Genomic DNA, 21,458 nt, shown 5'->3' on the forward strand with positions numbered 1-21,458 from the left:
TGGCTTCAGCACTTCCATGAAAGTGAGGACTGTCTACCAATTAGGAGAGTAGGCCTTCGGTTGATTAATATAAATTATTGCCTCAACATGGCGCTTTTATATAAGATTTTACTCTAACTGCATGAAGACATGAGTCCAGTATTAAATGTGATTTATTGTTGTCCCTGTCAGCATGTCCGTGAATTGAACTGTAACTTTATAAGAATAAAGTCTAAAGCTATTTTTGATTTTTTTGGTCAATAAAACTTGAGTGTTATGTACTGATTAATCACATTGCGATAGTGGTACGGTGGTAATGGTCATTTCATGAAGTAGCCATATGATCAGCACAATCAAGCCCTGCGCATATAGATTGGCAATACAGCACAGCACTGCAGGAGACGTCTGCGTGAGTGAAAATCCATTCTAGTGGTCTTCCCACAGTACGTGGTGAGGCGAGGGCGAAGCCACCGGAGCCTCAGCCCCAACCCCTCCTCCAATTTATCCAGTCTATTCCGAAGAGTAAACACATCCGACCGCAGAAATTGATTTCCAGTGCAGTGCTGCCCATGTGAACCTTTACCAAAAGCATCACGTACGTCTGTGGTAATTATAGCACATCCACTCTAGACACTTTATCAAGTATACAGACAACAGTGCCTTGGTATGCCTACTTGTAAAAATCACGAGATGAAATAAATAAAAAAACAACATAAAACCTTTTATACTAGCAGCGGCCTGGCCTGTCTTGTGATTCCACTGCCCACGGTCATGCATACAATCCCACAACACTTGCATTCTTTACGGACTAGGACACCCTTTGATGAGATATATTTTGGGGGTCTGTTGTGATCACCTGGAGAATTCGGGAGAAATCATGAACCTCCACTCAAGCCACACCAAATGTACTGAGACCCGTTTCATTTACGTGTTCTTTGCCTTCTACGCTGATGTTAAAACGTGCAACAGTCCTGAAGCTCATCTCAGACAGTCAGATGGCAGGACTTTAAGATCCCCAATCATCACCCTCCCCACCAAGAAAACTTTCCAGGCCAAGTAAACATGAGAAGCAAACAGACCCTGCTAAGTAGACTTAGCCAGGATTACAGTTCAGGCGAAAGGGTTCTTGTCTCTAATGGAAAAGGGCAGAATTACACATAAATATATTGACTTGAAGCTCTTTAATATGAATATGAAGCCTACAGCTAATGGCAAGTTGTCAGATAGGTTTCATTGTCATTTCATCCATATGCAAAATGTTTAAGCGTCACAGTTTTAAAATCCCGCTTGAGGTAGAATATAAAAGTCTTCACTGTTCAGCTTCTGAACCTGGACAACATCACCACTTTTTTTCAACTTGTGAATTGCTGTGCAGACAATAGCAATGAGTCGTTTAACAGAATGGCAATAAAAATGTAAACACAGATCTTACTAAAGATGCAGATATTAAAAAATGCTCAGCAATTTACAACTGGCTGTGAAGAATGAAATTCAGCACAAGCAATGACAAAAGGCTCCGTCTCGCGTCTGCTGGGAACGCTGAGCTGCATCTTATCTATGATTACTGTTATTATGTAATAGAAAAACAATATCGTTCTGCCGCTCGTTTCACAACTTCCAAGTCCGGCTACGAAGCTGTGTGGTTTTAACCGTCTTAAACACAAGAGGCTTAACCCAGAGGTGGAGATGAAGGAGCTGGAAGCAGCCTAACTGTAACCTTCGACAGAGACCATTTAAGGACAAATGATTGCAGGGGTAAAGCTGGCCCTCCCCTTTCTGAAGTCTGATAGGGATCTCTAAAGGCGAGTAGTTTCCCAGACTCCCGCTGGACATCCAGTGCGCAGTGCAAACAAAAGAGCGGCCACAGAAATGCTGAAGAGGCACAGACACTAAACAAATGTTTGCACAGGTCTGACAAGGACGATGATTGTGTTGTACTGTACTGTATGTACAGTAAGGTGTGCTTTACATAAACTGAAAGCTCATGAATGACCTATATTATCATCATATAAGCAATGAATCATAGACAGGTCGTATCTGCATATATCTCATTTGAAGATGAAGTCTAGAATAGGGAATGACAAATGCAATGACATTGACATGACATTGTCCTGGGATGACTGGACACACCGGAGATTGGTTCCCGGAGTGCTGATTGCAGACCACGCCCCCTTGGTTCCGGTATTGAGCCCTGAACCGCTCGTGCGAAGGAGGCACGTTTGTGCACATCTGCACTTATTTAGTTCTTGGTTTGATTTGATGAGATCTTGGTCAGAGGCGGTGTGCCGGAGGCTTGGTTGGAGGCGGGGTCTTGGATGTCTTGGATCTGAGTGGTGCCTTTCCTGTCCCCGTTACCAAGTCCCTGTCCCAAAGTAGAGCTTAAATTAAAGTGGTAAACCTCCGCGCCTGGGCCCTTAACGTTCAAATGTTGTTACACACAAAAAGTTTCTGTTATTCTGTATTCTGTACATGTCTATATTTAATATACAGAAAAATTATAATATATATAATAAATAATAAATACAATGATAATGATAGTGTTCCAATACAACCACTTAGCATAAACAGCCTCAACATGTGTGCAAACAGAGGAGGCAGGCAGAGATGTGGAATTTAAAACACCTACGGGTGGGATCCTGGTAGAAAGGGGAGTATTGCTACACTATTTCCTCCAAAGCAAGGCCACGACCACAGCTCCTGTGTGGGCATCCTTGCCATTCGATTCATTTACATTTACATTTTACATTTACAGCATTTATCAGACACCCTTATCCAGATCGCCTTACAATCAGTAGTTACGGGTACAGTCTCCCTGGAGCAACTTAGGGTTAAGTGTCTTGCTCAGGGACACAATGGTAGTAAGTGGGATTCGAACCCGGGTCTTCTGGTTCATAGGCATGTGTGTTACCCACTAGGCTACTACCACCACTTACCCATTTATATCTAAACATTTGCAATGGCACTGGAATCGGAGATAGGAGAAGGGAAGGACCCAAGGAGTTCTGGAGAACATCCAGCTGCACCACTGGGATGGAGGATGGGGTTCGAGAGAGCCAGTCCACTGGCTACAGCTGCTACAATCTTCTGCAGGTGGCTTGGCCTAAACACAAGGACAGGGATGCCAACAGCAAGATTCCAGATCCTTCCTGAATGTGTTCAACAAGGACCCGGCTGTCATATCACAAGTCTAGTTGGGGAACAGCGTGTCCGCTATACGCTACAATTTGCGGTTAATTGTGCCACGTCCTGAAGAATGAGGAAATTGATGGGTTCTGCTAAATGTAAGCTTTGTGACTGATGTGGAGTATCTGGCAGCTTGTGCCATCTGGTTGTCTTTGTGGAGTCTGTGAATGAATCACAGATTGTGCTTTTAATTTGGATTATTTCACTAATTGCTTCAAACTTGGGACCAGGGGAAACATCATCTTGCATTTATTGTTCCAGGCGTCTGGAAAATGCTCTCTTCTTCCGGGGCCCACGGCAGCGACCCCACTTTTCAACGTGGTGAAATTTGAGTACTTTGAGTATCACATTGATTGTATTGTAAGTGCTGCAGCTGCAGTCCATCAACATTCATGTACTTAGTTGAGGAAGCAGAGGATAGCAGTTTGTACCTGTTGTCAAAAAAGCTATTCTGACACATGATACTGAGCCCCACTGCATTCGCCAGAGACTCGGAGGAATTTAAGATTCTTGGTTACTCAATAAAAGTTTACTTGGCTGATTTGGAATAATCCATGCCCAGCCTATTGATCCATTTCCATTTAATTAAGATTTTTGTTTAGGTCCCACACCACACGTCCCACGTCATCAACGCAAAGTGCTGAACATGCTCCTGGGTAATCCTGGGAACCACACAGCCGCTACTTAAGACAACTCAATCAATGAGGCCAGGGATTTATACTAATGCCAAGCAGGGAAAGAAAACCAGCAGGATATTTTTTAAGGAGCGTTCTCAAGGACAATCAAAAAAGATAAAAAAAATGGTAGAAGCGTGCTGCTGGGATGAAAAGTCTGAAAATCAAATGCACACGAGATGCCATGCTGCCGGAATTTTACAGCTGCTCGCTGACCACTTCAAGCCCAGTGACAGCTGCAGACTACCCAGCAGGCAGTGGGCCAGAGACGGGATTGTGGTGTCACGAGAGGGAGAGAGATAGAAAGAGAGAGAGAATGAGCATCGTAATCCAATAGTACAACCCGCCGGACAGACGTGCTTTAACTGGCGTTGTCTTGTTTATGATGTTGCCCCCTCCCCCTACACTTATGACCAAAAAAAAAAAAAATCCCTTTTTAATCAGCAGGGTCTGACCCAGATTGGAGGGTAAGGCCACATTCTGGAGGGTTTACTGAGGCGAGAGGGATTGTGAGGCCGGTGCCTGGCTATATGGAGTCCCAGACCAAGTCTACTGGGGAGCACCAGCAGGCTGGTAAGAGGAAGGGTTCAGGGTCTGATGATCCCATCATTTGAAGAAGCAAAAGCGGGAGAGGGAGCACTATCAAAGTTTTGAGGGTCTCCTGGGCTCCACAGGCCCTAGTCTGCGATCCAGCGCTGACCCACTTCAAAACCAGAGACGTGACCCATTTAAGGACTTCCCAACCTCTTCATCCCTCTGGGCTCTGCCCAGCTGGTGGAGAGAGGTAGTCATCTGGCAGTCGGGTCCAGTGGTGTTCAGGGGGATCACACAGGGGCTTCTATGGGGGACACAGATGGGGGCTGACTGGTGCCCCAGCATCTGGCCCTGTGTAAAGTTGCTGTTGTCTCCATAGCAGGGGTAAGATGTGGTGTTTTACTATTAAAAATAGTAAAACCTTCCTATCCACCCCAGTGCACCTTTCCCTGTGGCTTTTCAGTCATATTAAGAATGCTTTGTCATGAGAAAGCATCTGCAACAAAAGCATAATTAAAGTAATAATTATTAATTACACTTTTTGTGTAATACAGAGATCCTCCTTCACTCAAGAGTGTCACTAGGAAGCACACAGGGATTCCCAGCAATTACACACAAATGCCACTTTCTGTTTCAGTATGACTGTTTCTTAAAAGAACAGGTCCGACCAGTGCACTTTACAACACCGACTGTAAACCACAGGGAGTAAAAACACAGTTGAAAGGGGTTAAGTGAACAGTGGTTCACAAAAATTACCCATCAGGCATGACAGCAGGCCGGTTCACCAGAAAAGGCAAAAAGGAGAGAAGGAACTTGCAAATGAGTTTACATCTGTTTACAACTGAGATGTTACGTCTGTACTGCTGATGTTCATGGTATTTCTAATGGAACGAACAACTTTGTTGAGGAAGGTTTTCTTATCGGACATTGCCGAAACAGGGAGAAGCGCGCAGGGAGTTCTGTTTATGTGCACTGGAGAACGGAATGCAGCGCCTCTATCTCGTGTTTGACACAGAGGCCGAAGTCTGAAACTCACATAACACAGGGCACACTCGTAAAACTTAATATCTTCTGTTTAAACATCATGGTTGTTAGTTCAGATTTGTTCAGATTTCGGGGACAACGGAAGATATGTTAAGTGAGAATGTCAGGTGACTCAATGCTAGCATGTTAACACTAGTATATTACTTGCTCTGCAGAAAGAAACCATGTAAAACCCAACCTATTCCAGCAATTGTCTTAGCAGGAAATATGGTGAAAACAGAACCTGCTCAAAGGGATCAAACTAGCAGGAGTTTCTTCCCTTCAGTTTCATGCTACTGGCTGTACTAGTGAGGTTGTTTAGCCCCGACCACCATACACAAACAGGTGATTTTTATCCCCTCTGCACTGCGTAAATACAGAATCTTATGTCCAGTGCAGGGTCACAGTCAAAGCTACTGTCCAGGACACCAAACGCAGCTGGGCTGTCAAAAACGTGCACAAATATGGACGAAATGCTGCTGAACAGGTGCTCATGACCGAAGAAGACGGACTGCTGCTTAGCTGCTTTGCATGTGTGTGTTTCTGCTGTCCAAACAAGCGACAAACCAGAGTTGTCAGGCTGTCTGTGGGCACAGAGCTTATCTCAGAGATGGAAAAGCCATTTAGGATCTAATCCTCTAAGATGACGTTACATGTTCAGGGTTTAAGTGGCTTATATAAACTTGCCCCACTGAAGCTACTGATGGGCGTTCTAAACTTTCACCTCCGACTTTGATGTGCCTTTTGCATTGCACATCAATTGCATTTCTCAAAACACAAAAATAAGACGTCCTAGATATGAATGAATTAAATATTCTTATTAAAAACTTTTCTTTACATAATTGAATGTGCAGACAACAAAATCACACAGTGTGTGTGGCTTCCATGTGCCTATATGACCTCCCTACAACACCTGAACATGCTCCTGATGAGGTGGCGGATGGTCTCCTGAGGGATCTCCTCCCAGACCTGAAGCATCCACCAACTCCAGGACAACTCTGTGGTGCAACATGGAGTTGATGGAGTGAGACATGATGTCCCAGATGTGCTCAGTTGGATTCAGGTCTGAGGAACGAGCGGGCTAGTCCATAGCATCAATGCTTTATTCTTGCAGGGACTACTGACACACTCCAGCCAGAAGTCTAGCATTATCTTGCATTAGGAGGAAGCCAGGGCCAACCACACCAGCATATGGTCTCACAAGGGGTCTGAGGATCTCATCTTGGTACCCTAATGGCATGGAGGGCTGTGTGGCCACACAAAGAAATGCCACCCAACACCATTAGTGACCCACTGCCAAACCGGTCATGCTGGAGGATGTTGCAGGCATCAGACCGTTCGCCACAGAGTCTCCAGAATGTCACATCTTTCCATGTGCTCAATGGCGAATTTGCCAATCTCGGTGTTCTCTGGCAAATGCCAAACATGTTGCATGGTGTTGGGCTGTAAGGACAACCCCATCTTGTGCACGTCGGGCACTCATACCACATTCATGGAGTCTGTTTCTGACCATTTGAGCAGACACATGCACATCTGTGGCCTGCTGGAGGTCATTTTGCATAGTTCTGGCAGTGCTCCTCCTGTTCCTCCTTGCACAAAAGTGGTCCTTCTGCTGGGTTGTTACCCTCCTATGGCCTTCTCTATGCATATTAATTGTACACACACACCGTTTCGATATTTGTGTAAAAATAATTGATTATTTGTTAGTTAAATGGTTTTGTCCAAGGCTGTAAAGACTGGCACAAGTTTTCAGTTGAGCGATTATAGTTTCAGAACGAGGTTTGACTTATGATTTATTATTTACAGTTAAATGTATTTATTTAAGTTTTTTATTATTTAAGTTTGTAAGTTTTATATTATTTAATTTACATTTATATTTACATTTAAGGCATTTGGCCATATTTACATTTTTACATTTAAGGCATTTGCCCTTATCCAGAGTGACTTACAACGATTTACCATCGATGAAGTGAACAGTTCTGGTTCACTAGGACCCCCAACTATGAATACAATCTTTTTATTCACTCTTGTTGTAGATTCTGTACACAAGTTCGACAATAAGAAGGTTAAGGTCTTTAGCTGCCGTTTGAAAGTGCTCAGTGACTGAACTGTTCTGACGGAACAGTTAGGATGGTGCTACTCCATGTCTGGCTTTGTAGGCCAGCATCAGTATTTTGAACCTGATGCGTGCAGCTACTGGGAGCCAGTGGAGGGAACGTAGCAGAGGGAGGTGTGGGAGAATTTGGGAAGGTTGAAGATCAGTCGTGCTGCTGCATTTTGTATGAGTTGTAGAGGTCGGATGGTACGTAGAGGTAGACCAGCTAGAAGGGAGTAACAGTGGTCCAGTCTTGAGATTACTAGGGACTGAACCAGTATCTGGGTGGCCTGTGTAGACAGATAAGGGCAGATCCGTCTGATATTGTAGAGAAGGAATCTACATGAGCAGGAAAGATTGCTGATGTGAGTTGAGAAGGAGAGTTGGTTGTCTATTGTTAGACAACCCAAGGTTGCTCCAAGGTTGCGAGCTGTTGTAGAAGGAGAGAGCTGTGACTTGTCCAGGTAAATAGCAAGATCCTGATGTGGTGAAGAATCTGCTGGAATGAATATAATTCAATTTTGGTGGGAATGAGTTTGAGGTGATGGGCTGCCATCCAAGATGAGATGTCAGTTAGACATGCAGAGATTTTGGAAGCAGCATGTAGATCAGAAGGAGGAAAAGAGAAGATGAGTTGTTTAATTTACTTCATAGCCTTATTTCCCTAAAATTCTCTCACATACCTGCCACAGTCATGAGACAGTCTTCATTTAAATCCTGCAAAGCGAGAGAGAATCCAGCTGGTCTGTGTACTGCAGCCATTTCTGCATGTCTCAGCAAACCCTCTACTTATGCATAAATACACTCTATTGTACAAAAATATTCATACACCCGTGAGAGGTGAGAACACTCAGGGTAATAGTGATGACGAGACGAGGGGGTGTTTGAGACCTGAAACGCTGCCAGCAACCCTCCCTTTCTGGGCAGTGCAGGCTGTACCTACTGCGGAGGCTCATGTCTATTGGAGTGAAGGGCCCACTCTTGAAGACCTCAGTCACCTTTTACGGTGTGGTCTGCTGGGGAGGTAGCATCTCTGCTGGGGACAGGAAGAGGCTGAAGAGGCTGATCCGGAGAGCCAGCTCTGTTCTAGGATGCCCTCTGGACCCAGTGGAGGTGGCGAGTGACAGCAGAATGGTGGCTAAGCTGTCATCCCTGTTGGACAACATCTCCCACCCCATGCAGGAGACCCTGACAGCACTGAGCAGCTCCTTCAGTAGCAGGCTGCAGCACCCATGATGCGGGACTGAGAGATTCAGAAGGTCTTTCCTGTTGTAGACTATACAACATCTGACCACACATGAATAGACTAACAAACACACACATCCAACACATTTTTTCTGTTTTTCTTATGTGCACTATGTGTATATATATCCACTCTGTACATAATAAAAATACACTTACTTATATTCTGTGTATACAGACATTTACAAATATATCTATTTTTTAATCAAATATATCAATTTTTATTATTTATATATTTGTATTATACAGTCGGCATATTGTCTATGCTGTTATTTTTTGTTGCTCTTTTCTTGCACTGTCCTCTTTCTGCCATGACAATGTAAAATTTCCCATTTGTGGGACTAATTAAGGATCATCCTTACTTATTTATGATATTTTTACAATTATATTAAAAAGGCTATATATTGATGTATCATATCACATTTGAATTAACTGTTGAATTAGAAATATCTGATTTAAGTAAGAGCTGTTTTGCCAAACATAAAATGGCACAGAGGATTTAAAACATTTTTATAGCATTTTTGGTCATAGTAAATTTCTTATCTGTAAATCAGGTCCTTAAAAATGCGGAATAGCCTTAGGCTACAGTTTCCAATATACTATAACCAATATATTGCTGCCGTGCTCTTACACTATTGCCAGAGCCTAGTCTTTCTTTGCTTTATATCCCAGCAATGCAGAATTATGGATTTATTTTGTGTGTGTGTAAGTGTGTGTGTGTGTGTGTGTGTACACATTTCTCGCATGTGCAACTCAGTGAAAACTGGATTCATTGTAATTGCCCACAAAAAATACATATGGAAATGATATGTTCTGTTTAACTAATTGAATATCTGCACAGCAGTGGCTACATCAAAACGCTCCACAAGGGTCTTGCAGCGTTTTGTGTGCACTGTATACTTCTGCAACAGCAGGCCTTGTGGGAAACTCCAGAATTAGAAAGACGCCATAAAAGGTCATCAAGCACCAGGAACGAAGCCCCTGCAGATTCACAGACATCAATTGTGTGTTTGCTTTGGCCCTGAACACATGCCTACATCTAAAAATGAAAAACAAGACATGATGATCAGCACTTTGTTTATCTGAAGAGAAGATTATACTTGTGACCAGAGCAACTGAAGATTATTTCAAAATGCTCCAGGAAGACACAGATCTCGATGCTCTACTGTACAATGACAAGGTTGAAAACAAGGAGGCATTAAAGTGTCCTTTAAAACTCACAATTTCCCTTCAGTACACAAAGACATAGAACACAGTCAAAGACTGAACCGATCTCATGACATTTGGTGCAGTAATTGCTCAGAGGGTTCCAGAGGGTGAGGAAAAGGCCGGAGTTGTTTTTCACCATGGTGTGCGGAATGCGCATGCAGCCGGGTCATTTAGACCTACCGCATGGCTGGCTGGCTGGCATTCCAGCTTCGCTCTGTAATTATGGCTCCACTCCTACTGAGCTCTTCCCACTAGTGCAGTTTCACAGAGCGAGGCTTCTAGCATCTTACTGTTCTCATCTGCCAGCTGAAGAAAGAAAGCGCATGCAGACCAGTAATGACCAGTAAGGCCAATGACCAAAGCACCACAGACGTGCTGATCTATGCTGCTTTCACAGCAGCTAGTCACCCATATCAATTACTATTAGCATGCTCTATTAATTACTGATGATGGCACTCTATTAATGATATATTTATGAAGCACTAATGTATTGAAATAAGCCAACCTTTAAATTGATAGGCCTTGTTTCCCAGCTACCTGCTCACTCACAGTGATGCATTCCGTAATGTTTGCCTGATCTGTCTTGCACCCAAGCACTCTTGTGCCCTCAAAAAAACATTCAAATCAAGATCAGCAAATGAGGAAGAATAAGAATGGGTTGTGCAGAACAGGGGATCAGGCAACCAGTACAGACTATGTACCCCTGTTCATCCAAACCTGTTCCTCTCAAAACTGACCTTTACATAATAGCTTATGTGTGCATTATACTTTTTTTGAACGTGATTATGCATGTAAGGTGTTTTAAAGGAAATTGTATTGTTATCATTATTATTACAGTAACTATGACTTACCATTATTTTCTGGAGTATGCTGATACTTATCTTTACTCGGGGGGGGTTTGAATGCTGATGCATGCACTTTGTGGCCCAGAGTGTGAGTGAACATATCATATGACAGAAGTTCATGTTTGAATAAAGACGCCTTACTGAGCATAAACAGGTTGCGTGATTATTCCAATCTTCGGCTGCCGTCTGTTCTCAGCCTGTGATATATGCGGCAAAAATCAAACACAGCACACAACTCCAGTCACGCTGTGCCACTTCCCTCTGTTACACTGCTCTTCTTCTGACCATCTTGTGGCATGAGAACTTAAAAGCTTTCTTTATAACCGTCCCCCTCATCTGCATTCTGATTCCATTATTTCCATCACTGAAATTTTAACCCATGTTAATCTTCGATGTGCCACTGGTTACAATCTCTTGGAGTGGATATTGTCTCCATCTGTTGCTATAGTTAACAGGTACTAAGCGTTTTGCATTGGCATGGTTAAGCTCACCACCGCATGAGAGCATTTCATATTCAAAACCTGTAACTGACCCAGGCATTTTATTATTCCTCATAAAAAGAGACATAATTATATGTCAAATGTAGTAATTCTTTTACACATTTCTGCACTGAAAAAAGCTGACATTATTTTCTTTGAATGTCCCAAGGCCTGAGATATAATAGGAATTTTTTATGGCATGAAAAAGTAAAAAAAGTTACAGCCACAGTGGCTACGATAAGAGTGAGTGGAGGCTGACACACAGGCCCTGGGACCTGAGATAATATCACACTGCAGAGTGTGAAGGGTCAGACTGAGTGTCAAGACATGAGACAAAAGGGGCCCGGTGGCTAATGACAGAGCAGATGACGCCTGTTTAAGCCCCCACCCACAGAGAGGCACTGAGTTTCGCCATTAACCCTGGTGACCCGAGGTCTCGGCATATTAAACTCGCTCATAGCAGCCATGTTTGCCACGCTTCAGGCCTGTCAGTAGGCATTCAAAAGATGTATCTTGGTTACAGCACGTAGAGTGGTTCATTCAAACATTCAGAACATTTTAATATACAGTCATCCCGTGATGCAGATTTTATCGGGAGAATTTGTGGAAAGAATGTAACTAAACGTCTTAGATAATGTGAAGTTTCCTAAGTTATGCCCACCCCCAGTATCTTCGTGCCATGCATCAGATTCTAAAGGTTCCTGTGCATATCTCTCTATCCCATTTCTATATCCTATTTTAACACAGATTGCATAGCTTCTAGTGCTGCTTCATATTAAGCCCCAGAAAACATTCTTTATAAAAGAAACAACGTTTCGTTAGCGGCTTCCACAGACCACAGCGTTTGAAATTATTTGGGTGGGGTTAATCCCCGTTACGAGCTGCTGTGACCATCAAATTCCACAACATGCTCTCCAGGAAGCAAAATGTTGTTCCTCCGCGTGAGCAAACTCCGGGCCGGGCAGCATGCGAAACCGAAGTCTCCGAGACGTTGGAACAATCTGCCTCATTCAGGCGGCCACCGGCACATGACGGGCCAGCGGCGGCTATGGGATAAGGACCATCAGCTGAGTCGCGGCCGCGACTCAATGCAACATTGTTCTCCGCCGCACGGCGCCCGTCCCCCTCCGGCCCGCCGCGCTTATCTGACGAGAACAGCCCTAAATCTCCTCCTAACCTCGCCAAACTTTAATCGGCGCGAGTCGATTCCCTACTGTACGCTGTCAATCAGCACGGCAGCCGAACCATTTCACCGCTCCGCCGTCTCTCGGCTTGTTTTGTGTCCTTCACAGCTAAAAAAAACGCTTAATACTAAAGCGGAGCGGAGATTTTAACACGGGCCTGAATCACAGCCCTCACAAAAGGCCTTTGTCCTTCGACAAAAACGGTGATTTGTGTAGCTGACAAGCCGCCGCTGTTTGTGAGCAAAGAAAGAAGAAGAAGAAAAAAAAAAAAACGAGTTGCTTCTTAGCACAGAGCAAGTGAAACGTTTTTTTTTAACATTCTTACGCAGATCTGTTTACCAGGGCTGGGATAAGATTTACATTTTACATTTACGGCATTTATCAGACGCCCTTATCCAGAGCGACTTACAATCAGTAGTTACAGGGACAGTCCCCCCCTGGAGACACTTAGGGTTAAGTGTCTTGCTCAGGGACACAATGGTAGTCAGCGGGATTTGAACCTGGGTCTTCTGGTTCATAGGTGAGTGTGTTACCCACTAGGCTACTACCACCCCTGCGTTTTCTCCTCTTTTCGCCGTAGAGATGTGAATCAGGAGAAGTTCCTGAACGTGCAAAATAAACTTTCCTCAACAAAAGGCCGAAACGCACAGGCTGCAAATCATGGTTGGCCTTCTACGAGGCTCGGAAATCTGTAAGCCGCGATAAGAGCCGGAGCGCCGCTGGTAGGATAGCGGCGTTTATTATCTGTGGAGATATAAACGGAAGCCTTTTGTGGGGAGATGTCCAATCATCAGGTACACAGTGCCATGACAAAAAAGAAGGAACCGACTGAAAACAGCGGCGTTGCACCTTCAACTTCCGTGAAACTAAAGCCAAAAGCATCAAACTGAGCCCTCGGGATAATAAAAATCCCAGTCATTGTAATCCTAGCATGCCATTTTTTTGAACCTCTATTCTCCTATCGCAACGAAGAATGAAATGATTAGAAATGCATAATAAACAAGTAAAAATAGACATCATTGTATCTGTGGCATGTTAGTGGGCATAAACGATGCATTCACAAGCAGCCACCGCTTACTTCAGGTTCGCTCAGTAAGTGCAACCGGTGCAGTACTGCGCTGTCTGGCGCCCAGTCAGCAGATGCTCAAGGTAAAGTGCGATGGAGGCGGAGGGTGAGGGGGAAGTCCTGAGACTGTCAACGAGTGAATGGATGAATGAAGGCCGTGAGCGCACACACACTGCGACGTATTCAGGCTGTGTTGACCCGCGAGCTGTGCACACAGGCTGTAAAAGAGCGTCTGTAAACGCACCGCAAGCCCTCCTCGTTTCGGCCATGCAGCCAGAACAGATGTTTTTCGATGACAATCTACAGGGCGGGCCATTTATATGGATACACCTTAATAAAATGGGAATGGTTGGTGACATTGAACACATTTTCTAAGTGGTCAGAACCTTGTAAATAACTCATGAAAGAAGTTATGTTAAAACGTTAAAAACGTTTTCTTGTGAAATGACCAATAAATTTGATGTGTCACATGACCCTCTTCCTATTGAAAAAACAAAAGTTGGATCCAAGATGACCGACTTCAAAATGGCCACTATGGTCACCACCCATCTTGAAAAGTTTGCCCCCTCACATATACTAATGTGCCACAAACAGGACCTTAATATCACCAACCATTCCCATTTTATTAAGGTGGATCCATATAAAGGGCCCACCCTGTAGTTTCACGGTGTACTGGGCCCCTGAGGTACAACGGAGGCCTGATTACTATTTCTCCTGTGTTTAGTGTGTGCACTGTAGTAGCAGCTCTGATTCTGCAGCAAGACACGTCCGCTTACCGATGTAAAGAGACGAGTCCTTCCTCCGTACGTGATCGTCAATGTAGGACACTCCCAAAGGCTGGACGGGGGTCGCTCCTATCCCCAGCAGCACCTGGGCTCCTATCAGCAGCAGGTACATCATGTTGGTGTTGGCCCTGTTCTCGCACAGGTCCTCCTGATCCCTCCGGTCGCTCCTGGAGACGTTGGCGCACACCTCCCTGCCCGTCTCCCCCCTCCACACCTCCCCGGGCTTGTACTCGTACTGCTTGGTGAGGAACTCGGGCAGGGCCGAAAGCAGCGCCCCCAGCGCCATGACGATGCCCCCGCAGCCGATGAGCCGCGGCCGGTGAGCTCTGGCCCCGAAGTAGCTCACGAACAGGATGAGGGCCAGGTTGCCGATCTCGAAGCTGCTGGCGATCACACCCACGTCGGCACTCTGCAGGTTAAAGCGCCGCTCCAGCGTGGTCAGAACACTCACCTGAGAAACGGGACAGAATTGTTAACAGCGAATAACAAGGACAATTTGCCACACACCGTAAAATGACGTCGTTTTATGCAGTGGCACAGCATAAATGAGGTAGACATGTCTGCTGTTCCATGACTGTGCCATATCTCTTCAAAAGTGTAAATATTCTATCTTAACATAGGGTGGTAGTAGCCTAGCGGGTAAAACACTCGCCTATGAACCAGAAGACCCAGGTTCAAATCCCACTTACTACCGTTGTGTCCCTGAGCAAGACACTTAACCCTGAGTTGCTCCAGGGGGACTGTTCCTGTAACTACTGATTGTAAGTCGCTCTGGATAAGGACGTCTGATAAATGCTGTAAATGTAAATGTAAACATGGCCACAAAATTCTAACAGTGAGTTTCTAGCAGTGTTTGTTCTACATTACTGCATTACGTCATTTACAATATATCCATAATAAGCATTCACACATTCCTGAACTGGGCATCAGTGGCAATCATAAATATGCCCAGGAATGAACACATATAAGGATGACTATATAAGCCCTTTTGATAGAGCGTGGCTCCTATCTGGGAACTTGCAGGGACAGCACACATTATTTCCTTTCTTAAACCTGTCAAGTGTGAGAGAAATGACGTTGGTCTTTTGAAGACACACTTCCATCTATAATCCATTTACTTGAACCCAACTCGGAGACCTTCTCTCTCAGACGCCATTCACTGTGGTTTGAGTTTAATCCCTCCGGTCTGCCAAGATGCATTCCTCTGCAGAGTTCCGATTAGCTGGCCGATGCTCCACACGGCTCTACAGAGAGAACTCACTGCACCGCATTCTGGAAAAAGATGCCTCAGCTTTTAATGCAGGAAATGTGTCTATAAAAGTAATGCTATGTCTGAGGTATTCAGGTATTCAGCAGAACACTTACTCAGTTCAGCAATATACACATTTTATATAACGAAACACGGAGTATATTTATAATAAGAATCTCTAATTCTATTTTGTCCCACACGTCCTTGAAACGTTATATTCATGAAGTGACCCCTGAACGTTTACCACCATAAACTAAAGCCCTTTTATATGCTACCAGGATGGAAGCTGAGCAGATATGCTAAGGTCAACATGAAATGTTGCCCAGACTTGTGGGGGACTGGGATAAATTTCACTGCACGTTGTGCTCGTATAACTGTGCAAAACAAAGAATATTGAATCTTGAAAGGGTGGTAGTAGCCTAGTGGGTAACACACTCGCCTATGAACCAGAAGACTCGTGTTCAAATTCGACCTACTACCATCGTGTCCCTGAGCAAGACACTTAACCCTAAGTTGCTCCAGGGGGGACTGTCCCTGTAACTACTGGTTGTAAGTCGCTCTGGATACGGGTGTCTGGTAAATGCTGTAAATGTAAATGTAAATGAAATGAAATGGCAGCAGAAATCTAAATGCCATGAAGAAACACAAAAAAACATACTGAGTAGTTTTTTTCAGACATGTATAGGCCATTAACTGGTAATTAAGTGTATTAATGAAGAAGGAATATGGACGCGTATGACTCCGGGTTTAAACGCCAATGAGGCTGGGGGGGGGGTCAGTGGCCGTTTCTGGTGTGCCACGGAGAACTTACTGACCACTACAGACCATTCGGTGTGCACGCTGCCAGGCCCCGTCATTCTGAACCTCTGACGTTCACCTTCCATACTAAACCGGAGGGACTGCCAGCTAGTTTTGCCACGGTAGAAGACACATTTACAATTCTTCAGAAAAACCTTCAGCTGTATCTCCCATTCACTAAATAAACCGTATGCCAATGTTGTTGCAAAAGCATCAGCCCCCTGTGTGAATACCGGAACGGTTTTATGAGGTAAGGCTATTTAGCCTAATCTGACTTAGCACGCTAGCCTTCCGCTCCAAAAGCACAGTAGCATTTCAGGTTTGTTTACCTGAGCCTCAGAATTACGTTCTTTCAAAAAGAAAAGAAGAGCAAGATCACAGACATCGTGTCGATCTGTGTTTGAAATGGAATCTGGTTAGCACAGTAACAGGTAGAAACTTGTAGTATGACTTTAGCATACTTACAGGGTGGTGGTAGTAGCCTAGTGGGTAACACACTCGCCTATGAACCAGAAGACCCATCGTGTCCCTGAGCAAGACGCTTAACCGTGAGTGTCTCCAGGGGGGGACTGTCCCTGTAAATACTGGTCGTAAGTCGCTCTGGATAAGGGCGTCTGATAAATGCTGTAAAAGTGCGAATGAAAATACTCTAAGAAAAATGACTGTAGCAAATTATCGGTGCCATCAGTGTACAGATAGCTCATCAAAAGAACTTTCTTTCCGTTTTGCAACTAAATTCAAACTGATATGTCCTTGTGTATGCTATATCCATTCTGCTCACTCAATTTCAATGAGCCCTCGACCCCTTTCTCCACCCTGGGTCACTGGGAGCCGAGCACCAGCCCACCGCAGGGCACACGTACCTATGGCCAGTTTAGAGTCTCCACCTGGTATGCATGCCTTTGGACGCTGGAGGGAAAAGGAAAGCCCAGCAGGAAACATACCAGCTTGAACATTAAATCTTTTTTCAGCTTGATAGCTCATAAAAATCAGAAATCTTAAAATATTAGGATATTATTTATGATCAATGAAATATATCTACATATATAGTTTTAGAGGATGTACGTGACAGTGTATATGTTGCTTCCAGCCCCCAAACCGGGGCAAATGGGGAGGGTTGCGTCAGGATGTCTTTGTGTGGACAACCGAAGCGCTTGGGCCATTGTGGCGACCCCTAATGGGAGAAACCAAAAACCAATACAGTAGTGTTTGAACTTTCAAAGTGGACTTTTTACTATACACACATGCATGGAAGGTGCAGTGATTAGTCGTTGAGGGTAGCAGCTGATCTGAGATCAGTGACTACTGGCTACTGAAACTTTGTGCCAGATCTGACCACAGTTTCATTGCAATTTATGATGACTTGCTGAACACAAAGTCAAATGCCCAGGACTAAAGATATTTAAAATCTTTAAAACTTATGATAAGGGTGTGGTAAATGTAATAAAATTATTCTATAATATTCTATAATATTCTATTCAACAAGGAGGTATCCTGTTTCTAATCCCACAGGCACATATACAACCTCACAAAACCTAATGGCTGATTGAGGCCAGTTGAGGATGAAGGTCACAGAATACATCTTAAGATGTGACAAGCACACTGCTTCATCCCTGCCGACGTTCATTTCTCTTATTCGGCAGGAGGTGACAATAAAAGGCCACGCAGGAGGGTGTCTGATGGGGTCGTTAGCATGTCATGAGGCTGTCCCTGCAGCCCTGCGGTGCCGCCTTTCAGGCAAATTGAGCAGGTGCGGTGTGAATGAGACGTGCTGGCACCAACGATGCCTTCATGGTTCTACATTTGCTTAGGGACGTCCTGTGAGCCGATCCAGATTACATATATTTGCATATTGTCAAACATCTGGTCTAATGCAATCAAATGTTTTGGCGTTTGCATTAAATGCTCAGACACAGACCACAAGGCATTGGTTCAATTGGACTATTTTTCAAGTCGAAAGTCATTATACTTTAACAGGTTTTGGGCATTTAATAGATTGGGTGAATTAAGCCATGACTAAAAACAGATCTGAGAGTAAACTGAGAGAAAGCAGAGCCCGGGCTTCCTTCTCCAATGGCATATCCTGCATATGAAGGCAAAATGGTCAGCACACCATTTAGCTCGTCCAGAACTCAGCCCTCCATTCCTTCCACAGTGGCATTAGGGCCTATACATAGGACAATGACACAATACAATGGAATGAGTGGAGTGCCATGCCAGGTCTGAGTCAGCGTCGCAGAGCGAGGGTGGAGACTCTGGCTGAATGCATACTTCGCCAGGTTCCTTTGGCTCTAAACAGTTTGGCTTCGCGCTAAAGGGGATTCACTAAACTCACAGAACCTTTTAGGTGATTCTTCCGCCTGCTGACAAAACACTTCTCATAAAGACCACAGATCAAGGTGGGCAAAGTTAATATGAACAGCGAGCTGTTATATAGAAATCGAACCATAGCGAGATATCATTTTCCCTGTGGTGTCCGGTACCAAGCCCTGAGGTGGCAGCTTATCCCACAGATGTTTGATTGGACGAAGATCTGTGGAATTTAGAGGCCACGCCAGCACCTTGAACCCTTCACGTTCACGTTCCCCAGAACGTTTATTTTGTTTTTCAGCGAGGCAGGGCAAATCGCTTCCACACTTTCGGGGGAAGGCGGCCCACGGCAAGCTGTGCTGCGCTGTGTTCTCTTGACCAGCAATTCAGCAATTTGTTGCTACAGTGGCTCTTCTGTGGAGCAATATCAGAGAGGATGGGCTTCCATCCCCACATGCATCAAAGTGCCTTGGGATACTCTGACCTTTTAAAAGTCATTACTTACCCTTGTAACATATCAAGAACGTGCTGCTCATTTGCTTCCTTATATACCACCATGACTGGTTTTAATGTTGCGGCCGATCCATAGTACAAAGGATGCCTTTTCTTAATCGTACATTACATCTTTTAATTCAAAACCACATCTGTTGCCTCCAGTCACTGTGGGTTGGAGCCTGAACTAAAACAAGATGTGGTTCTTTGGTTCTCGTACCCTGGGAAAAGACTGATCCCAAAGTGGCACACCCAGCAGTGACACGGTCTTTAGGAAAAAAAACAAAAAAAACATTTCCTAATATGGTCAAAGCATTTTCCATTTTCACCAGTTTCCTACTGGCTCATCAGGAACCATCCCTAAACACGTCCGGTCTAAATATGGTCACGCATCAAATCCAGATTTTCAATTTTTGGGAGGATGACTTTTAACCAAATTCAACCAGGAACATATTCTACACGTCCAATGTACAAAACGCCCAAATGCAAAAGAAAAAAAAAAAAGTACGGTTAATTAAAACAAAGAGTAAAAAATTCACAGAGAAACCTTGGCAATTGGTACGTCTGAAACGAACTAATATAGAAACGTAGACATGTAGGGGGTGGGGGGGGGTGGTAGTAGCCTAGTGGGTAACACACTCGCCTATGAACCAGAAGACCCGGGTTCAAATCCCACTTACTACCATTGTGTCCCTGAGCAAGACACTTAACCCTGAGTGTCTCCAGGGGGGGGGACTGTCCCTGTAACTACTGATTGTAAGTCGCTCTGGATAAGGGCGTCTGATAAATGCCGTAAATGTAAAAGTAAATATGCGCAGGCGCGGAATATGTGTCATTCTGTCCTGCGTACAGGTGGGACAGCAGTCCGGTGTCGGCGCGGACATGGAAGTGACAACATGACAGCCGGGATTATAACGACGTGCGTCGGGTCACCTGTGAATTATTTGTCCCGCGGTAATTTAATGAACGTCTTAATCTAAGAGGATTAGCGCCTTCCTTGGCCCTGGATCCGAAACCGGCCGCGTTACGCAGTTTATATATATTTGGTTATTATTATCCGGCGGTGTAATGTGGTCGGATGTAGTCGAAGCGCGACTTTTCTCACCAGGTACGCCCCCACCGTCCCCTGCGCCAACATCAGGGCGCATTCTGCCACCAGGAAGATCTTGATGTTGGAGAAGCACGAGTTCTTCTTCTGCGGGTCCTCCCGCTGCTTCTTCACCTGCATCCTTCCTCCCTGCCCCTGGTCTGCCCCGGAGAGCCCCGTGTTCAGCGCGCCGCGGCGCCGGGGAAGAATGACGAGTCCTCCTCCTCCTCCTCCTTCTCCTCCGCGACGAGCTGGCGACGCAAGCGTTTACTTTCGCATGACATTTTCCTCCGCGCCCCGGCGATGTCGTGGACGCTGCCGCGCAGCCGGAGCAGTGGACGCGGCTGGTCGCGGTGCGAGTTGCGCGTTGCGCGTCCGGCCAGCCTGATTCATGCGTGGCGCTGTTTGGCAAAAAACACACACGCACACGCACACGTACACACACACACCACACACACATGCAGCTTCACTCCAGCAGGTTGCATTACATCACTAAACACCAAAACACAATATTCATAAAGACAAAATGCATATTGCTGCATCATTTTTATATCTTCCTCTTAAAAAACACTACTATCGCATAGGCTCTCAAACAGTCTAATATTACTAAATTAAATCGAATATTATGTTGATGCATTTATTTATTATTAGGATTCTCATTACAGACATGCCGTTTGTGCTTATCTTTTTATTTGGTGACATAATTATCTGTCAGGCAATGTAGAATTTATACTTCAAAAAAATTACTAAATGCAGCATTTTATTGGAAATGAATGTACAAAAATTCACCACTTTCTGTGTGTGTATGTGATGTCATTTATAATTTCATAATATATGAATTCATAATAAAGAGCTAAAATGATGCTCAAGATCAGATTTCCTGACTCATCTCAGATCCCTATCCAGACAATCACACAAGAACCCAAAAAGCTGCCGTCTCCATGTGCCAAGTTAGTGCCGAGGGGTCATGGTATCCTTGTGATGGGGGGGGGGGGGTTCAGCAGGAATGAGGCAAGTATTAGAAAAATGTGATCTCTTGCCCCGAGAATGAATGTCATCATCTCTGTAATCAGCCAGCTTCACTGCAACTTAGATGCTGAAGCCTGGAAGGCACTCATTAATCTTCCGTTCCGTTACCACGTTTACACATTTGCTGGAGAAAAGAAGAGGGTTTGGGATGTCAAACTCATAAACTTTAATATTGAGGGTGTGATTTGTATTACC

At 44.6% G+C, this 21,458-nt stretch overlaps 1 protein-coding gene across 2 annotated transcripts in view; it reads right to left on the minus strand.

Annotated features, from left to right (window-relative positions):
- The window catches only part of slco3a1a (solute carrier organic anion transporter family member 3A1a), a 38,022-nt gene extending 17,374 nt beyond the window's left edge, over positions 1 to 20,648 (minus strand). For both annotated transcript variants that reach the window (XR_003742883.1, XM_028958479.1), the window contains exons 1-2: positions 20,253 to 20,648; positions 14,290 to 14,749 (exon numbers count right to left, since the gene is read on the minus strand). Coding sequence is in view for 1 of the 2 variants with exons in the window: in XM_028958479.1 (XP_028814312.1) it covers positions 14,290 to 14,749; positions 20,253 to 20,375 (583 nt within the window). In the remaining variant the exon portion in view is untranslated. The remainder of the gene's footprint in view (positions 1 to 14,289; positions 14,750 to 20,252) is intronic.
- Between the last annotated feature and the right edge of the window lie 810 nt (positions 20,649 to 21,458).

Source organism: Denticeps clupeoides, chromosome 17 (assembly GCF_900700375.1).
Source record: "Denticeps clupeoides chromosome 17, fDenClu1.1, whole genome shotgun sequence".
NCBI classification, from domain to species: domain Eukaryota; kingdom Metazoa; phylum Chordata; class Actinopteri; order Clupeiformes; family Denticipitidae; genus Denticeps; species Denticeps clupeoides.